This window comes from Diorhabda sublineata, chromosome 3 (genome assembly GCF_026230105.1).
Source record: "Diorhabda sublineata isolate icDioSubl1.1 chromosome 3, icDioSubl1.1, whole genome shotgun sequence".
Taxonomy (NCBI): domain Eukaryota; kingdom Metazoa; phylum Arthropoda; class Insecta; order Coleoptera; family Chrysomelidae; genus Diorhabda; species Diorhabda sublineata.
Window position 1 is genome coordinate 2,595,300 of NC_079476.1, and position 19,559 is coordinate 2,614,858.

At 33.8% G+C, this 19,559-nt stretch overlaps 2 protein-coding genes across 2 annotated transcripts; one reads left to right on the forward strand and one right to left on the reverse strand.

The window, feature by feature from the left end:
* Nucleotides 1–506: 506 nt before the first annotated feature.
* On the forward strand, nt 507–8,378 carry LOC130441794 (DNA polymerase subunit gamma-1, mitochondrial). Its single transcript, XM_056775584.1, has 5 exons — nt 507–1,409; nt 1,471–1,812; nt 2,703–2,976; nt 4,472–5,491; nt 7,124–8,378. Exons 1-5 carry the CDS (start codon nt 813–815, stop codon nt 8,299–8,301), a joined length of 3,411 nt encoding a protein of 1,136 aa, XP_056631562.1. The 5' UTR covers nt 507–812; the 3' UTR covers nt 8,302–8,378.
* A 4,958-nt stretch (nt 8,379–13,336) lies between these two features.
* Nucleotides 13,337–13,981, reverse strand: LOC130441036 (uncharacterized). The gene has a single exon (XM_056774516.1). It carries the CDS (start codon nt 13,979–13,981, stop codon nt 13,337–13,339), a length of 645 nt encoding a protein of 214 aa, XP_056630494.1.
* Between the last annotated feature and the right edge of the window lie 5,578 nt (nt 13,982–19,559).

The following is a 19,559-nucleotide window of genomic DNA, read 5'->3' on the forward strand; positions in this document are numbered from 1 at the left end:
CAACCCAAGATTGGGTTGGTCATAACCTAGGACACTTCCACAAGGACTACTTTCATTAACCCCACACAATCCACGTCACAAATTACAGAAAGTGTACAGCCATCATATGAAAGCTTTCACCTTGGTTATATCGTCAAGAACAATGGTCATATTAAGTACAAGTCATATTTTTTCTAGTCTTTTGAGTTGATATATTGCTAAGCTTTAGAGTGCGTTTCTATAGAGCAATTGGTAAGCATTGAAATGTCAAACGAAACGTCAAAAGTAAAAACAAATTTAAGAGCTCTCTTTCAAGATTCGGAGCAAAGAGATCTTATTCAGTTTGCTCAAAAATGTATATAATCGAACCGAAATCGACATAAAGTGGATGGTCTAACAATATCTAACAAGCAAAGTACTCAGTTGTAGGTAGCCGAACGCAGTATATACTGATCATTAATCATAGATCAGTCGGATCACCGAAAGAAAGTATTGACTTCAGCGCCTCATTATGTTACCGTTTGTTCATAGAACTTAAATACTAGGTTGATATCAAGTAGCGTAAAGGACCAAAACAAAAGGTAGAAGATTTTGGCAATCTAACCTTATTTTGGTTAAGTGACATGTGAATGTATACAATCTTTGTGAATGTATCTGTATGAGGAAACTGATAGTTTGATTATTTTTTTCTGTTCGTAATTAAAATTAACTATACTTTTGAACAAAAAAGGGAATAAGTACCCTATCTAAACAACATACCAAAAATGTCCTGCTGCAACTATTCATATATTAAGAGAAAAGTATAAAATAGGAGAGAAAACATAAATTTCATTATGATACTTCTAAATAATCATAGAATTTCTAACAGAATTGTTGCATCACACAAAATGTACTTACCTATAGTAAAAAGACAGATTCACAAAGAATATTTTCCGTCTGCAAAGAAAAGAGTGTTTTTACCTAATCCACAAAAACAAAAACAGACCATTACAATTAAAAAGACCCACTCCCCTCGGGTAGAAACAGTTTGCGCTTTCCGTAAAAATAAACTAAACATTCAAATGTTGTCAAAACCAATTTATGACCAAGTTTTCATTGAGGGGTATAAAGACAGTAGTATATCGAAAATCATTCAAAGTTGCCAAGAAGACCTGAAGAAACGTCAAATGGTAAATAGTGATAGTGATTTTCAACGAGACGTTGATTATAAAATCCCCCCTTTAAATGGAAAGAATATAATTGAACATTTTCAAAATATTGGGGAGGAACAAGCAAAACCCTACAGAGATTTAATTCTATCATTGCTTGAGTATACTCCACTTCCTCCAGATCAGTGGAAAATGCAATCAGGATGGACTAGGTATGTGCCTGAGTGTGAACCACAAGCAGTACATTACCCATTAGAAGAAGCTTTAGTATTTGATGTTGAGGTATCATTTTTTTCTTCATATCTAACTATATTATAGTTTTTATCACATTGTGGGTTCACAGGTTTGTATGATGGCGGGAAAATTACCTACCCTAGCAACAGCAGTTAGCAGCAAAGCTTGGTATGGTTGGGTCAACCCAGCTGTAATTGATGGTATAACTAGACCTACGACTTCCCATCAATACACAATAGAATCTCTCCTGCCTTTAGAAAGTGAATCTCATGATACAGGTTTAAAATTGACAGATCATCAAATGAAACCAAAAGTTGTAATTGGTCATAATGTTTCATTCGATAGAGCTAGAATTAAGGAGCAGTATTGGTTGAATAAAACAGGTACTAGATTTGTAGATACCATGAGTCTTCATATATGTGTAGGGGGATTAACCAGTTATCAAAGAACAGTGAGTATTATTCTAATGTTTTTCTCAATCACATAAACTGTTTTTAATGGTGGGGTGAATTTATACACACTTACTTAATTTATTTATATACTAAACTATGCTTATAACTAAACTATTCACTAAGTTATCGTAAATTGTAAAACCACATAAAGCCAAAAATTTCAAATTTTTGCTATTGGAACAATTGATTCAAGTCACATTTATGTTTAAAATCACGTAACTCCTATAAAATTAGTTTTAGAATAAAAAGAAAATTACAAATTACCTAACTCTTAGGAGGAAATATTTCTTTTTGCAAACCTTCTATCTCCAGAGGCTTCATTAGTCCACGTGGTTTGTGAGAAGCAGCAGGTGATTTTGTTTTATCTGAAAATAAATAATAAAAATGTGAAAGTTTGTAGAAAAACATTTCTCATTAATATGATTTAAAGGGTTGGACTACTAACCAATAGCTCAAGGAAAAAACAGACAATATTTGAAAACGAATTTTTCTCGATAATTCGGATTCTACAATATAAACAAACAAAAAAGTCTGCTTAGAAATCGATTCTGAAAAAACAGTCACAACAAGCAGTTTATGAGAAACAAGTGCCTCTTTATAACTGTTCTTGGAAATTTATAACCAACGCGTCCACAAAATTTTAGATTCTAGTAACATAATCGAACAGGACAGGCTTCTCGTTCCATGTCGAGGACGAGCTCGTATCATTTTGAATGTTTTCAGTTTATGTAAATTGAATAGAAATTTGGTCATTGTAATACTGAACTGCATTTGATTAAATAATGTGTAGTGATATAAACAATGATTATCAAATATAAATAGTTTTGAGTCAATTACATTTTGCATTAATTAAATTTTTAAATAAATATCTCAATAATTGTGTTATTAGGTATTGAAATCACAAAAATTTACAGAAGAAGATGACAATTGGAAACATTTGAGCTCTCTGAATAATTTAGTGGATGTGTACAAATTATATTGTGGTAAAACTATTAAAAAAGAATCAAGGGATTTATTTGTGGAAGGAACTATGTCAAACATTAGAGATAATTTTCAAAAAGTTATGGATTACTGTTCGAAAGATGTAATAGCCACTTATGAAATTTTAGCGAAATTATTTCCTCTATTCTTGGAAAGATTTCCACATCCGGTTACATTTGCAGGTAAAATTTTATTACTCTTTTCAATATTTATGAGACTATACTTTCGAAACTATGAAGATTTGAACATTTCAATGGTATAATTTTATTTATATATATTTATCAAAGACAGTTGCAACATGGGAGAAAACTTAGAAACAAAGTTACCTCAAGAAAGCAAACGGGTAGGAACAATAAACAACAGACATACAGTCATCAGACCAACAGTATTTTATACAAACAAAGCTTGGATGTTAAATGAAATAAATTGGATATATGGAAATTACTTAGGAGGATATTAGGAAGGAAAAAGGAGGTAGATATATGGAGAAGAAGGACAAACTAGGAAATGAAGAACTGAACCAAATGACTTGGATGGCTGGGACAATTGGAAAGAATGCTGCAAAGAAAATTACTGATATAAATATGGTAGGAACACGATAAAGTAAATGACATCCAAAAAGAGATGAATTGAAGAGGCACAAGAAAATCTAATGAAGGAAGGAGTGGAGAGCTGGAAAGCCACGTTAAAAAATAGAAAAGAAAGGAAAAAATTATTAACATATTATGGAACTAGATGGAGAGTGTGGAGCACGATATATATGGTTTGAATATGGTATAGTTTGGAATTCATTATGTTTAAGTTACTGGTTTTCTTTGAATCAAAAATATGTGCCACAACTGAATGATTTATTCAACCTTTAATGTTTATCAATTCATTGTTGATTTTTTGCAGTCTCATTCATTATAAATTTTCAGTATGAATATATTTTTATCAATCTACATGATATGATCTTTACAATACTCTTCCTTCAGTCAAAATCAACTATAGTCTCAAAATGTAATTCCAGTTTTCCAATTAGTTCCAATTTACAAGTTCAAGTTTCGGTAAATTTGTTGGTTATGTTGAAAAATTTAGGAATATATTTATTGGCAATAAATGTTGATTTCTTGAAGAACTGAACAATTTTTTTACTTATTTGGAAGATTGCCTCAGTTCCTCTAGAATTACAAAAGTTATTTTGTGGTACTACAGTAATTAATTATATTCAAAAATTTTTGAACGACTTGTTGATTTGAAAAAATGGAAGGAAAAAGAAAATAATAAATTGTTCGTTATGAATTGAGTTTTTGTAACTACTTTATCATTAAATTTTTCAATTTCAGTACCAATTTTTTATGTTTTCTTTAACCCTTTACTACCGTTGTGCGGTCACCTTGATGGTAGTTGAGGGTTAAAGAAAACTCAAAAAATTGGTACTGAAATTGAAAAATTGAATGAGATAGTAGTTTAGTAGGAAATTCAATATATAACCATCAATTCATTATGTTCTCATCATCATCAACTATATGGATGACGCCCAGTTGTCGTTTCTGACCGCTAGATGGCGCTCGCGTCACAGGGGGCAAAAAATGCAACCCGCATGACTCGAGAGCCGCCCCAATAATTATCCAACACATTTAGTGAAAATGTTGATTAGATTAGTTTTGTTGGACCTATAAATGAATTCATTTTCAGGTATGCTAGAGCTGAGTGTAGCTTACCTTCCCGTAAATTCTAATTGGCCCAGATACATAGAGGAATCAGAACAAGCCTACGAAGATCTAGAACATGAAGGGAAAATTCTACTTGCCAATCGAGCTAATCAAGCCTGTCAGCTATTACATAATGACAAATATAAAGAAGATCTATGGATGTGGGATCAAGATTGGACAGTGAAAGATATCAAAATGAGAAATATTACAAAAAAGAAGAAATTAAAGAAAGCAGTGGAAGAAGAGAATAAATTAATAAAAAATAATGAGGATGATGAGGAAGAAGACGCTTTGGAAGTTAAATTTCAAGAATTAAGCAGTACCAAAGAAAATCTATCAACTGTTAAAACATTGTTGCCAGGTTATCCAAATTGGTACAGAAAATTATGTCAAAAACCTGATGCCCATTGGATTCCAGGACCAAATTTGATAAGTACTTCAATGCAGATAACCCCAAAATTATTATGTTTAACTTGGGAAGGATATCCTCTACATTACTTGAGAGATAAAGGATGGGGATTTTTAGTACCGTTCACTGATGACATTGAAATTGAAAGGAAACTACCTTTGAAACAATTATTAGAAAAATGTTCTTTATTGACGGATAAAGGTGGTACGAGTAGTCCAGAAATTCAAAATTTGTGCCAACAAGTACAGGAAAACTTATCAAAAAGGCAATACTACAACAGACTTAAAAAAGATAAAACCGATGGATTGTATAAAGGAGCCGGAATATGGTGTAATACAGAAGTAGAAGACTGTTGTTGGTTTTTCAAATTACCCCATAAAGATGGACCGGCTTACAACGTGGGCAATCCATTAGCTAAAGATTTTTTGAATAAATTTTCAGAAAACGTGTTAGTAGGTGATAATGAAAGCGCCGAAAAAGTATTGGAAATAGCCAAGAAGTTGTCTTATTGGAGAAATAATAGAAACCGAATATTAGATCAGATGGTTGTTTGGTTAAGTGAAGATAGTTTACCCAAATCGTTAAGGACCAAAGGTGAGTCTAAGAATTGCTTAAAATAATAAAAAAAAAATTTTTAGTGCTCTATCCTGCGTATCTAGATGGTCATACAACATACACAGCTTCATGCTTTGTTTGCTTACCACTACCTGTAACAAAACCCGAACATCGTTATTCAATCAGTAAGGCTGAACTACCAAAACGATCCTTCAAAGAGTGGCCTTGCTCTGGATCTTCATCAGAGAGATCTTTACCTATAAAACTTTAACCAAAATGTAATCACTGGAAATAACACTGTTATAGTGTCTTAACTGGAGCTTAGGCAACTGTCAATTCTCAATTTGCCACACAATGTCCTGCACGGTCGCCAAAATGAGAGAATTCACTATCGAATTAATTGAGACTAAATGACAGAAACGAAACAAAACATTTTTGTGAAACTGTTTTTAAAGTGATATATATATATATATATATATATATATATATATATATATATATATATATATATATATATATATATATGATATATAACAATGTATATTGTCGATACGTCAAGGTGACACACTTAAATTAATAGCTGTTTACTTATTTAATAACCCGGTTCCCAACTACCCCCATAACCTTAATCATTCTTTTCTCGACAAAAGTGCTTGAAGATCATTTTTTGCGAGAGCTGCTACTTAAGATTTGAGACATGGCAACACTGACGCGATTATGTCAAATTTGACATTGCCATCATAAAATTTGACGTTTTTAATGTCAAGGGACATAACGTGAAATTAAGGCATACTTAGGCATCACTTCCACTCGCATATATTCAATATTACTTGAAAATTTGGTTGTCAAAAAGATTTGTTCGCGTCAAGGGCGGATCTAGGGTCTTGACAAAGGGGGGGTCATTAGTATTAGGACGAGTCCTCCCCCAAAGACATGGCATTTTAAGCCTTTGCCCATAAAATATAAGTTAATTACGTTGTTTTTGACATTCATATTAATTAGTTTCTCTCAGATTCTTCAACTTCTTAGTCTTGAATTTCCTGAGCATTTTAATTTTGTTTTATTAGGTATTGTTTTGATATTCGAAATATTTGGGGGTATCGGCTTCTTTTATCCATGGTGTAAAATAATTCGTACTTTTACATATTCCTACTTACGCCCTTTTATAAGAAACAAAAAACGAGTTAATTATTCAGGGTTCAGGGTGGGTGTAATGACCCCAACGTCCTCCCCCCTGGATCCGCGATTGGTTCGCGTTGGATATAATGAGAATCGTTGAAAAAAGCTCAAAGTGCCTCAAAAGGATCATGGATTTGTGCATATGAAACAAAAACCGACTGTATGGATCTTGCCAAATCCAACACGAAGCACTTTGCCTGTTTTTTTGGAATAACTGGACAAGTCGCCACCTAACCTAACCAGCATTTATTTCCCAGAAGTGTTAGAAGAAATCTAGAAATTTATCGCAGGAGACGATTCATTCTCTACCAACACAATGTGAGCTGTCACACAGTCAAAACATCGAATTGATTGAACATCCACCGTACACTCTTTGTTCGGTACCTAATGCTCTCTTTTTATTCCCGCAGATTAAAAATAAATCATCTTCAGTAACTTTTTTTCTACACCTAAAATGGTTGTTTAATTTTTTCAATTATACATTTGTTTCAGGTTACGTTTTGGGGGCGATTCTTCCACAAGTTGTAGTATGTGGTACCTTAACTCGAAGAGCTGTCGAACCTACATGGATGACAGCATCTAATGCTCAATCCGAAAGAATAGGATCCGAATTACGAGCTATGGTACAAGCGCCTCCCGGTTATAATATTGTAGGTGCCGATGTAGATTCGCAAGAACTTTGGATAGCGTCAGTAATCGGAGACGCGCATTACGCAAAGATGCACGGCGCGACGCCTTTCGGTTGGATGACTTTAAGCGGAAATAAATCAGCTGGTACCGATATGCATAGCGTTACAGCTAAAGCTATAGGAATAAGCAGAGATCACGCTAAAGTTATCAATTATGCTAGAATATACGGAGCAGGACAAAATTTCGCCGAGCGATTATTGAAACAATTTAATCCAACTATGTCAGATAGTGAAGCGAGAAATAAAGCACAGAAAATGTTCGCACTGACGAAGGGAAAGAAACTCTATTATTTGAAACCCGAATACGTACTGGACTTCGCCGATCAGCCGTATTCGAAATGGGAAGCGTTCGAGGTAGCTAAAGTTTGTGGTAAAACGGTAGATAAGATGTTTCATAAATCCAAATGGATCGGGGGTACAGAATCGGCGATGTTCAATCGATTGGAAGAAATAGCTAATAACGACCAGCCTGCTACCCCGTTCTTACACGGCAGATTGAGCCGGGCGCTCGAGCCTAGACCATCGTCGGAAGATGCTTATTTACCTACTCGTGTAAACTGGGTGGTGCAAAGCGGAGCAGCGGATTTTTTACATCTCATGCTAGTCTGCATGAGATGGATAACCGGAGACAAAACACGATTCTGTTTAAGTTTCCATGATGAAATAAGATATCTAGTACCAGAAGAGTACAAATACCAAACAGCTCTAGCTTTACACACCACAAATTTATTAACGAGATCTTTTTGTTCTGTACAACTTGGTTTGCACGATTTACCTCAATCCGTCGCTTTTTTTTCGTCAGTCGAAGTTGACAAAGTTCTGAGAAAGGAATCAAAACAGGATTGTGTAACTCCCTCTAATCCTCACGGCTTAAGTAAAGGTTACGGCATACCGAATGGGGTAGCTTTGGATATTTATGAAACTATAGACAGAGCCGGTGGAAGATTCTCGAGTTGGTATAGTAGATTTAAAAAGGGTTAATGTGTACTAAAAATTTCACCAACAAATCTGTGATAACGTTACTTTATGTTGAAATATAAAACATTTAAGTTGAAAAATTGTTTTTAGTTTATTCCATTCAATGAGAGATTGTGCAGTATCACCCTCATTTTGGATTATGCTATTGTACGAACTTGTCCACGACATTGACCGTGAGGCTGGTATTGTTCGGTTATAATGGAAAACTAAAATTTGGCGAATACGTCGGTTAGCGGCGATTTATTTATATTGTTAGAAATATCGTTTTTCAAAGTTGAAATTAGGTCCTCATTGTCGAAATCTTCTCGTCCATTATAGTAGAAATCGACGAGTTCAAGGTGTAAGATACGTCTTTGATTTCTGTCACTTTCCAGTGCCACTTTGAGTCTTTATACTGATTCACTTTTCTTACCGGACGTTTCCAACTGGCGATTCTCTAGTTCTGCTTTTATTCCATTATTTTCAGGTCACTAAGTCTCTTAGCCATGTTTATGTCACTATTTAATTACAATAATTCTCACCTGATTCAAACGTAATGTTTTTCTTTTGTATTTAAAGCGTTTTTTTAACGGTGGGGTGAATTTATTCACACTATCTCTTACTCACTTAATTTATTTAAACACTTACACTATACTCAACTAATTTATTTAAATTCATCGGTTACTTTTTACTTTTTCGTTCCGTTTACTATGACTTTGAATTATCAACTAACTCTCGCCACTAAACAAGCACGAATAGTCTATATTGTTACAAATATCGTTTTTCAAAAGTTGAAATTAGGTCCTTTACGGTCCAAACTAAGTTTCTGCATCACATTCGTTATTTACCAGTGCCACTTAGAGTGTTTCTACTAATTCACTCTTCTTACCTGACGTTTCCAACTCGCGATTCTTCAGTTCTTTATTTCCACTTTCAGGTCACTATGCCTCTTAGTGAATTTGTACTTATTTATTTACTAAATTTTTTTAAACATACTAAACCCAACTAATTTACATAATTTTTTTAAAATCACCGGTTACTTTTCTGTTTCGTTTCGTTCACCAACTTTCGCTGCTAAACAAGCACGAATTTATATCAAAAGGGAATTTCTAGAATTCTAGAACGTGAACAAACAAACAAACTCTTTATATTTAAATAAGTAACTGCATACAGGTGTATAGCTAGTTTAAATCTGAAAAAAATATTGTAATCAATAAAAAAAAATAGCCCCAATAGCCCTCAGGTCCCAATATTCATACTCACTGGTTCTTTTGCTGTCCATTGTACCGCTGTACCAATTATGATTGGGATGACTCTTTATTTGACTAATAATACAAATTGTTATCAATAAATACAGAGAAACAAGATATTTAAATACATGTACTGGTACAAATTTACCAATTAGTTGCATAACAAAACCACGTACAATAATGTCGTTAGGACTATCAAAATAATCAGTGAATTAAGAAAAAAAGAACAAAATACATTCGTGACTTTGTTATAATAATTTTCCAAGTAACAATGACTCAAAATACATTTAAGTCTTTGTTGCTTCAAAATACTATTTAAATTTACTCCAAGACCAAACATCGTTGGCGCCATTTCTACAAAGACCTAGATGCCATGTGCCGGTACATTTTCTCTCCAGACAGTTTAAACGTTTTACATATTTTTAAAGTTTGAAGTCATTGTTTCTCCGGAGGTGCAATATGTGTAAAATGTTGGACAGTTGGAACTAACCCTCAAGCAAAACCCAGTGAAAATAGACACAAATTCACTGCTAAAACTGTATGCTCTAAATTTGCGCAAAAGAATGTGAGAGAGTTCTACAAGAGCTGGTGAGTGATATCTGCAAGGTCCAGCTCGTTTCGATCCAGGTCACTCACCAGATTGGGATCAGTAAATCCACCAATGGAATTAAACTCATTATTCATATTTCTATTACGTCACTCAACAGTCTGAGATTTGTTCTTGGTAAGTGAACTGGACCAGTGCAGGTCAGTTCTTAGATTTGTTCTTGGTAGCTGCATTGGAACTGTACTGAACTGGACCAGTGCAGGCCAGTTCATATATTTGTTCTTGGTAGCTGCACTGGAACTGTACTGGTGCAGGCCAATTCATAGATTTGCTCTTGGTAGCTGCACTGGAACTGTACCGGTGCAGGCCAGTTCATAGATTTGTTCTTCTTCATAGAATTAGTAGAAATTAGTGACGAAGATGGAGAGCCACCGTTTCCAGATTAAACTTATTGTACTGCACAGGCTGAACTGACTCTAGACATAGGGTTTGTTCTTGGCAGCTGCATTGGCAAAACTAGTGTACACTAAAGCGTTCTTTGTAGCAGAACCAGCGCTTTAGTGTATACTTCCTGAACTAGCTCTGCTAGTGCAGCTACCAAGAACAAACCTCTGGTCACAAAGTGGGCTCTGTGGAGATGACATGAGACAAGGTAAGTCACACAGAGAGATTCGTTGGAAAATTTTTTAGGTAGGATAAAGGAAATTTGTTATAGAAGGGAGTTGTTGTTGGAGTTTGTATTGATATAGGAGTTACTCCTCTGCCATAAGTCTAAGTCATACATAAACTATTATTCCACTTTAACAAGCGCTGAATTCGACTAGTGACTTTCCTTTTAGCCGGGCATCTAGGACGTCATCTTCCACTATGTAAAGATGTTAAATATTGAAAGAGGAAGAAATCGTACCATTTGAAAGGCAAGTGTCCATCACTTATACGTGCGAGGTTGCCAAAGTGATATCAATAAAAAAACGAACCAAAATGCTTGATTCACTTTTCAAAAGGCATCAACTTTGGGTAATTTCAATTGTGGCAATTTCAATTATGCCGTATAGATTGTGTACTTTCTAATACAGCGGTATTTTTGAAGCAACTACCACCATCTCTATGTCAGGCTAGGTACTTCGTTATTTTTGCAATGTTTGAAGAAATTTCACATCCAGATAGTTGATCGCTAACATTAATTACTTTTGTATAGTTATATTTCTATGTTAGCGACTAAATTTCAAAAAAAATTATCTAAAATTTTAGTTTATAATCTTTATTTTTTAATCTGTGTTATGCAAACTTGGCAACAATGTGACATATCTATCATATGTTTTTAAAAACTTAGCGTAAAAGCCATTTAGTACCTTTACATTAACATTCATAATTACACCGTTGACGCGCGTTTCGATAACCAAGTTATCGCCTTCAGAGACCGAACCCGAACTGAAACTTATCTAATTCATCATACACTTAAACTAAATTTCCTGAACCAGGAACTTATCTCGGGCGAAAGAATTCTAGTGGGAAAATCCACTTCAGCGGGATAATTTTACATTTAAATCATCTAATAAACTATTAAGTTGATTGTAAAAGGTGGTCAATAATTTTAAAAGAATCCACAAATTTCTTTTTTTCCGATTTATGTTGTACCATTCTAATTGCGTCTCACAAGATAAATTGTTCTTAAACCACTTTTCAAGTCATACAAATTACAATCAGTAGCTGGGGAGCACAAATGGAGAATATGACAGATGTCGTCTAAGCTATTGCGGCTGTTGCATTGACGTACCTGTGTATTAGGCACCTGTGATTATGAATGGACGGTCGGATGAAAACTTAAAGCAGTTAACCTCGAGCCAAAAAGGCCGGCTATGGTCCTAAATCAACCCAAGCCCATCGAATCTGTCTGGATGATTTGGGCGGACATTTCAATGGATGCAAAAACCGAGTTGGTTTTTATTGAAACTGGTGGTAGAGCCAATACATAGTTCCCTACCCCCAATGCAGCACAATGCCAGTCCACATACTGCAGATTGTTCGACTTATTTTATCGAATTGAAATAAAACTAAAAGTTGCCACATCGACAGTTTTGAAGGGATACTTCCGCCGGTATCTTCACAAAATGAAGAAAGTAAAAACACCTGAGTATACGTATTGTGGAAACGACTCAGATGACGGCGAACGCACGTTCTTCGTGTGTAACCACTGGAGGGGTTTAAGAGAGGAGGTAGAGGAGAATGTCGGCAGCATAAATCCGATAATATCATCCAGGTGATGCTGCACAAGGTAGAATGTTGGCTACTGATTGCTACCTATGCGGATATTCAAAATAGAGTTGCCATATCGAACTACATAATTTACCCGAATCGGCAACTTATATTTGAATAAATACTTTTAATGTTTATAATTTGATAACATAAAATATTTCGAAAATTTGTTCAGTTTTTCTAAATAATATTCTTTGGAAATCCTGCACCAGACACGAAATCACACCTCGAAACGACGTTCATTGTGGTCAAGGAGAAGAGGCAGACCGAGAAATACTTGAAGAAAGGAAATAGAGGAGGACATAAGAGCATTTAATATAGAGAACTGGAGAGCAAAATGCCGGAACCGAAAGGAATGGAAAATAATAACAAAAACAGCCAAGAAGAACGATAATTGTAAAGAAAACAAAAAAAAGAAAGCTAGGAGTAATTCAACTCAAAAAAAAAAAGATTTTAAAGCGCTATAAGCGATAGCCATTGAAAGGCCTGATAATGATAATGATGATGAATCTATACGACGAAATTCAAGCTCCACTTAAGAATAAAATATATGCTAAGAGCTATTTTGTAAATCAAATCTGTGGTATCTGAAGCTTTTCACATTTCACTTAGAATTCTATGACTTGTGCACTTTGATACTCTTGTTGAGTTAGTCCTTCCGCAAATGGAAATGTCTTTCTTGATTATTCATAAATGTTCTAATTCGAGTTCTAATCGTTTCACACCACATTTCACAAGATTTTTATTATCGCTACTACTAAGTTGAATTTTTTCGATCTTCAAGTCGAAAACTTCTTGTTGATGCCATTATCTTATCTAGAATTAGTGATTTCTGATTAGTTTAATGTTGGTATTTGTATTCTCAACAGTTAAATGAATCAATTGATTTGTATTAAATTCATTCATATATAAGAAATTCATTAAAATATATCTGTTGAATAATAAAACATATATTGAGTAAACATAAATTTGAAAAGTTTCTTCAAACTACCAAGATGCAAGGAAATTAATTCATTGACGAATGAGGGCTATTTTCTCGGTGTCTTAACATTCTTATAATATTTTCACCCTGATTAATATCGTTAAAAAGTGCTGTACGATCAAAGTTTCTGAATTCCTGCTTATCTCCTAGCACGGCTTGAGCAGGCAACTTTTCAGTACCTAACCAAACTAATCCGTGTTGGAAAAAAGTTAATATAAATTCTGAAAATTCTTCTAATGTTTTAATCCAGGCCTCCAGACATGGAGTAAATTCAAAACTAAAGTTCGTTTGATTCATTTCGTTTTTGTAAAGTATTATAAAGTCACTGAATCTCTCCACGAATTTATTCATGTCGGTTTCTTTCATCCATAAGAATATATCTATGACATTAGCCACGTAAGTTAAATTATGATAATCGTCATTCTCTTTGGTATGATCCTTTATGATGCCAATCTGCTTTGCAATCGGTTCTAGAAAAATGTCTTCCTCTTGTGCATGTATAGGCTTTTTGTATTTTTGCAGTATTTGCATTAAGTTGACTTCTAGTTTCAACAAAATATTCACTAAAGAGCTCTGATCTTTTAAAACACCACCGATTGAATTGGAAGTTGATAGATAATCGGCGAATGGTCCTTTATAAATATTTCGTAAATAATCAGTCACGTTCATAATTTTGTATGACATTCAATCTAACAACTTGTCAGTTTCAAACATATATCATTGTCGGTATTTTGGAAAAACTTTGATTCATGTCAATCAAAATTTTCACTAGAGCTACATCACTTTGAAGATAAGTTACATTAAAAATACATCTAATTTTATCAATTCTGGTTCAATCCTTAACTGATATTGTAATTTATAATAACAATAACGATATGGGAGGGTTAAAATTTTCCTATCTATTCCTCATAATACAGGGTGTTTCAAAAAAGTCGATCTCGTCTCTAGGATAGATAGGAAACTATCCGTTTTATCGATGGGGTCTCATTTACGCGACAAAAAATTCTCAATTCACATAATATTTAGTAATCAATAATAATAATAATAATAATAAATAAATTTATCAATACTTCATACCAACATCGGTTATTTATCACTAATTTTCAAATCAAAATATTCCGAAAACATTACACAGTGTTTGGTGTGAAATTAAATGATGTTTAAGTTGACTTGACATTTTCGTTAAGAAATTTAATATTGCAAAAGTTATGTTCAATACTAGTTGGTACGAACGTTGTATCTAGAGCCCTCTATGAGAATCATATATAAAAATAAATTCATTCTGAGCAAACCCCAAATATTTTTAAGTTTTCTATCTATCCTAGAGAGGGAATCACCTTTTTTTGGAACACCCTGTAGAAAAATCACAACGTTTAATGAAACTTACGTATTGAATTGAATTGTTACAATAACAAAATTGGTTTTAAGTATGACTTATAGATGATGGAACACAAGAGGTCCACTTTTTTTGAGTTTCTAAAAACAATATAAAAAAAATTGAGTTTGTATAATTGAAAAAATCGAGACGTGAATATGATTATGTTCCGTGATTTATAAGTGATTCAAAACTGGCCACTTAAATCCGTAGTTTTGTACTTAAAAATCTCCAAATAAATGTACATGGGATAGTTAATGGATAATTTTTTATGAAAAGTCTAGCTGCAAGTAAGTGCAGCTATTACTTAATGTAATATGTGTCAGTAGATAAAACTTGGATGCATATTTATTATTCATATACAAAAATACAGCTGAAATAATGGATTCCATCCAAGGAATCTGCTACCAAGAGAGTTCTTGTAAAACCACAGGTCTAGATTATGTTAGGTTGGTATGGGAACCTTGAAAAATTAGAAACTCGCCGGGCTAAGTAAAAGTGAATATATAAAAATATATTATATTGGAAAATAAAATATTTATTTCACAGTTTATCATTAAAAAGTGACTTTCTCATCAAATCACTTTCATACAAGGATAGTCCCAGTAGTACTTGACCTGATCTAGAGATGGCGGTAGTTACTTGAAAAAATATCACTGTATTAGAAAGTACACAATCTATACAGTATCAGATTCAAGTTTATAGACACAACCTTGTTTAGTATTTGTTTGGCAGCCATCAATAGTTAACGTTTTCAGTGAATTAGTAAACGTTGAAAAAATTTGGTCATCGTTATACTATACTTTTATTTATTAGGCATTATCCCAACTAATATAAAAGCTGAACAAAATTCCGCTCTAGGTGAGACTGCTCCTTTGGTTTTAAAAGTAAATTATTGAGTCGTTTAGTATAAACGACCTGCGAAGACCAGCATTGCAGTGGTCGACCAAATGAGGTGACGACTGTAGAAATTTTGAAGAAAATCCACAAAGCGGTACTGAATGATCGTCGGCTGATAGCAGACATAGTAGGTACGTTGAATAGTGCGATACATCGCATATTAACTGGAAATTAGAACAGATTAGAATTAGATGTACGTTGTTTGCTCACAATGGAACAAAACCAGTGTCGTTTCCATCGATTGTGTAGGATGAATAAAGAAGGCAAAGACTAATGAAGGATAATGAAGAGGTGATGTCGAACCTATTGAACATCGTTGGGTAATGTGTATGGAGCTAGACCAGGGATGGGGAAACTACGGCCCGCGGGCCATCTCCGACCCGCAAAGCGTTGAAATCCGGCCCGAGGCCATCAAACAAAAATCAAGTACAGCTTTCGTATTATCATAAATTACATCCTCATCAATTAGCTCAGAAATTACATTCTCATCAATTGGCAGTAATGGCAGTATATTTTAATTTTAATTTTATAAGTCCTTATCTAGAACACAATACCCAAATATAGTTGCCCACGCCCAGAGAATAATGGCTATGTTTGGTACAAGCTATTTGTGCGGACAAACGTTTTCAATAATGAAACTAAGAAAAAATTTTCTTCGTAATAGGCTTTCGGATGATCTCCTTTTTCCATTGTTAACAATTCAGCATCATGCCTAACCTAACCGGCTTATGATGAAGTCATGCAGAAACAAAAACAGTTCCACATGTCACATGTTCCCACAAAGACCAGTGTTCCTCAACCTTTTACTCCGCAGCTAACTTGAGTTCAATTAATTGCAATTGTAAAAAGGTTATTTTTTAATATTGCACAATAAATTAGTGTTTCAGAAAAATTAAAGTTATACATTTATTTTAGTAAATAATGTAATGCTACAACTTGGCCCGCTATATATTTCGTTAACAAAAATTGAGACGCGAGAAAAAAGTTTCCCCATCCCTGAGCTAGACGAAGATTGCATTGAAAAATTAATATATTTTTTGCCAAAATTCTTGTGTTGGGCCAACTACTTCTAGGACCATCTTCGAAGAAGGCAATGGTATCACTAGTAGTTCAAAAGTCAAATGTTTTAAAATTTGAAACAAACTTAAATGGCGAATGGAAATCGTGATAGCAGTAGTTCAAATGTACCATCCCTTAAAACGTCAATTAATCGAAGGAAAAGGGAAATTTGTTTTCTATAAACTGTAGATAATAAAACAAGTGGAAACAGTAAGAGTAGTTCAAATGTACCACCCCTTAAAACGCAATTAATCGAAAGAAAAGGAATATTCGTTTTCCATAAACTGTATAGAATAAATCAAGTGGAAACAGTAAGAGTAAATCAAATGTACTACTTCTTAAAACGCAATTAATCGAAAGAAAAGGGAAATTCGTTTTCCATAAACTGTAGAGAATAAAACAAATGAAAACAATTAGAGTAGTTCAAATGTACCACCCCTTGAAACGCAATTAATCGAAAGAAAAGGGAGATTTGTTTTCTATAAACTGTAGAGAATAAAGCAAGTGGAAACAGTAAGAGTAGTTCAAATGTACTACCCCTTAAAACGCAATTAATCGAAAGAAAAGGGAAATTCGTTTTCCATAAACTGTAGAGAATAAAACAAATGAAAACAATTAGAGTAGTTCAAATGTACCACCCCTTGAAACGCAATTAATCGAAAGAAAAGGGAGATTTGTTTTCTATAAACTGTAGAGAATAAAGCAAGTGGAAACAGTAAGAGTAGTTCAAATGTACTACCCCTTAAAACGCAATTAATCGAAAGAAAAGGGAAATTTGTTTTCTATAAACTGTAGAGAATAAAGCAAGTGGAAACAGTAAGAGTAGTTCAAATGTACCACCCCTTAAAACGCAATTAATCGAAAGAAAAGGGAAATTCGTTTTCCATAAACTGTATAGAATAAATCAAGTGGAAACAGTAAGAGTAGTTCAAATGTACAACCCCTTAAAACGCAATCAATAGAAGGAAAAGGGAAATTTGTTTTCCATAAACTGTAGAGAATAAAACAAGTGGAAACAGTAAAAGTAGTTCAAATGTACCACTCCATAAAACGCAATCAATCGAAGGAAATGGGAAATTTGTTTTCTATAAACTGTAGAGAATAAAACAAGTGGAAACAGTAATAGTAGTTCAAATGTACCACCCCATAAAACGCAATTAATCGAAGGAAAAGGGAAATTTGTTTTCTATAAACTGTAGAGAATAAAACAAGTGGAAACAGTAATAGTAGTTCAAATGTACCAACCCATAAAACGCAATTAATCGAAAGAAAAGGGAGATTTGTTTTCTATAAACTGTATAGAATAAAACAAGCGGAAACAGTAAAAGTAGTTCAAATGTTCCACTCCATAAAACGCAATCAATCGAAGGAAAAGGGAAATTTGTTTTCTATAAACTGTAGAGAATAAAACAAGTGGAAACAGTAAGAGTAGTTCAAATGTACTACCCCTTAAAACGCAATTAATCGAAAGAAAAGGAAGATTTGTTTTCTATAAACTGTAGAGAATAAAGCAAGTGGAAACAGTAATAGTAGTTCAAATGTACCACCCCATAAAACGCAATCAATCGAAGGAAATGGGAAATTTGTTTTCTATAAACTGTAGAGAATAAAACAAGTGGAAACAGTAATAGTAGTTCAAATATACCACTCCATAAAACGCAATCAATCGAAGGAAAAGGGAAATTTGTTTTCTATAAACTGTAGAGAATAAAACAAGTGGAAACAGTAAGAGTAGTTCAAATGTACTACCCCTTAAAACGCAATTAATTGAAAGAAAAGGGAGATTTGTTTTCTATAAACTGTAGAGAATAAAGCAAGTGGAAACAGTAATAGTAGTTCAAATGTACCACCCCATAAAACGCAATCAATCGAAGGAAAAGGGAAATTCGTTTTCCATAAAGTGTTGAGAATAAAACAAGTGGGCACAGTAAGAGTAGTTCAAATGTACCATACCTCTAAGCATCGGTTATTTAAAAGAAAACAAAATTTGCATGGGATTTCAAACAAACTTTAATGGCGAATGGAAATGGTGCATGCTCCAGGAGCATGACACTATATTAGTCGCACATTTCCTACAGGGGGCTAATGATATCGTTTTTTCTGATTCTGGTAGTACTATCAGTTCCATTCCATTAGTTCCACTTCTAAGTCAGAATTTCTGTCCGCAATCTCGGTCTTGTACTTTGTTTCGGTATCTAGAATATCTCAAATTGCCTTTTCCCATCACTTATATGTAATAATACAAAACCACAATTTTATAATTGTTAGTTTGATTGTTTTATTCAAGGAAATGGTGTTGGTTTTCATTGATTGTCATTCACATGTCGGGAGCATGGCAGATTTTCAATAAAAAATTAGATCGCTACGAGTACAAACCATGGAAAAACATGACATGGAAATTATTTCTGTGCGAACAGCAGCCCCCATTGTATCGTGATAGAATTAGAGTTTTCATAAAATAAATGTCAATAACCGCCGGTATTAATAACATGAAACTTAATTCGAAATGAATTGTTAGTTTACGAACCAAAGAGGTCAAATATTCTATAGCCACTATCCATTCAATTAATCACAAGATCTCTCATCTTAATTTAAATTTGCATCAGGTGGTGAAATTTTAGTTTATTAGTAATCAGCAGAACTTCGGATTCTTCGAATCTATTAACGGTTGCTATTGGTATAGTATATTTTAATGGTCTAATACGAGGATGGTTCCAGAAGTAGCTGACCCAACAAATATTTTCAAAAAAATATATTTATTCTTCAAAGTACTCTTCTTGTAACTCCATAATAAGAATCGTCAAGCTCCTCAAAATAGCCATCAACTGCCGACATCACTTCTTCGTTGTTGGAAAATCTTTGCCAAAAAGTCCGAGAGAGCTAAATCTGGCGAATAAGGTGCATGAGGTAACA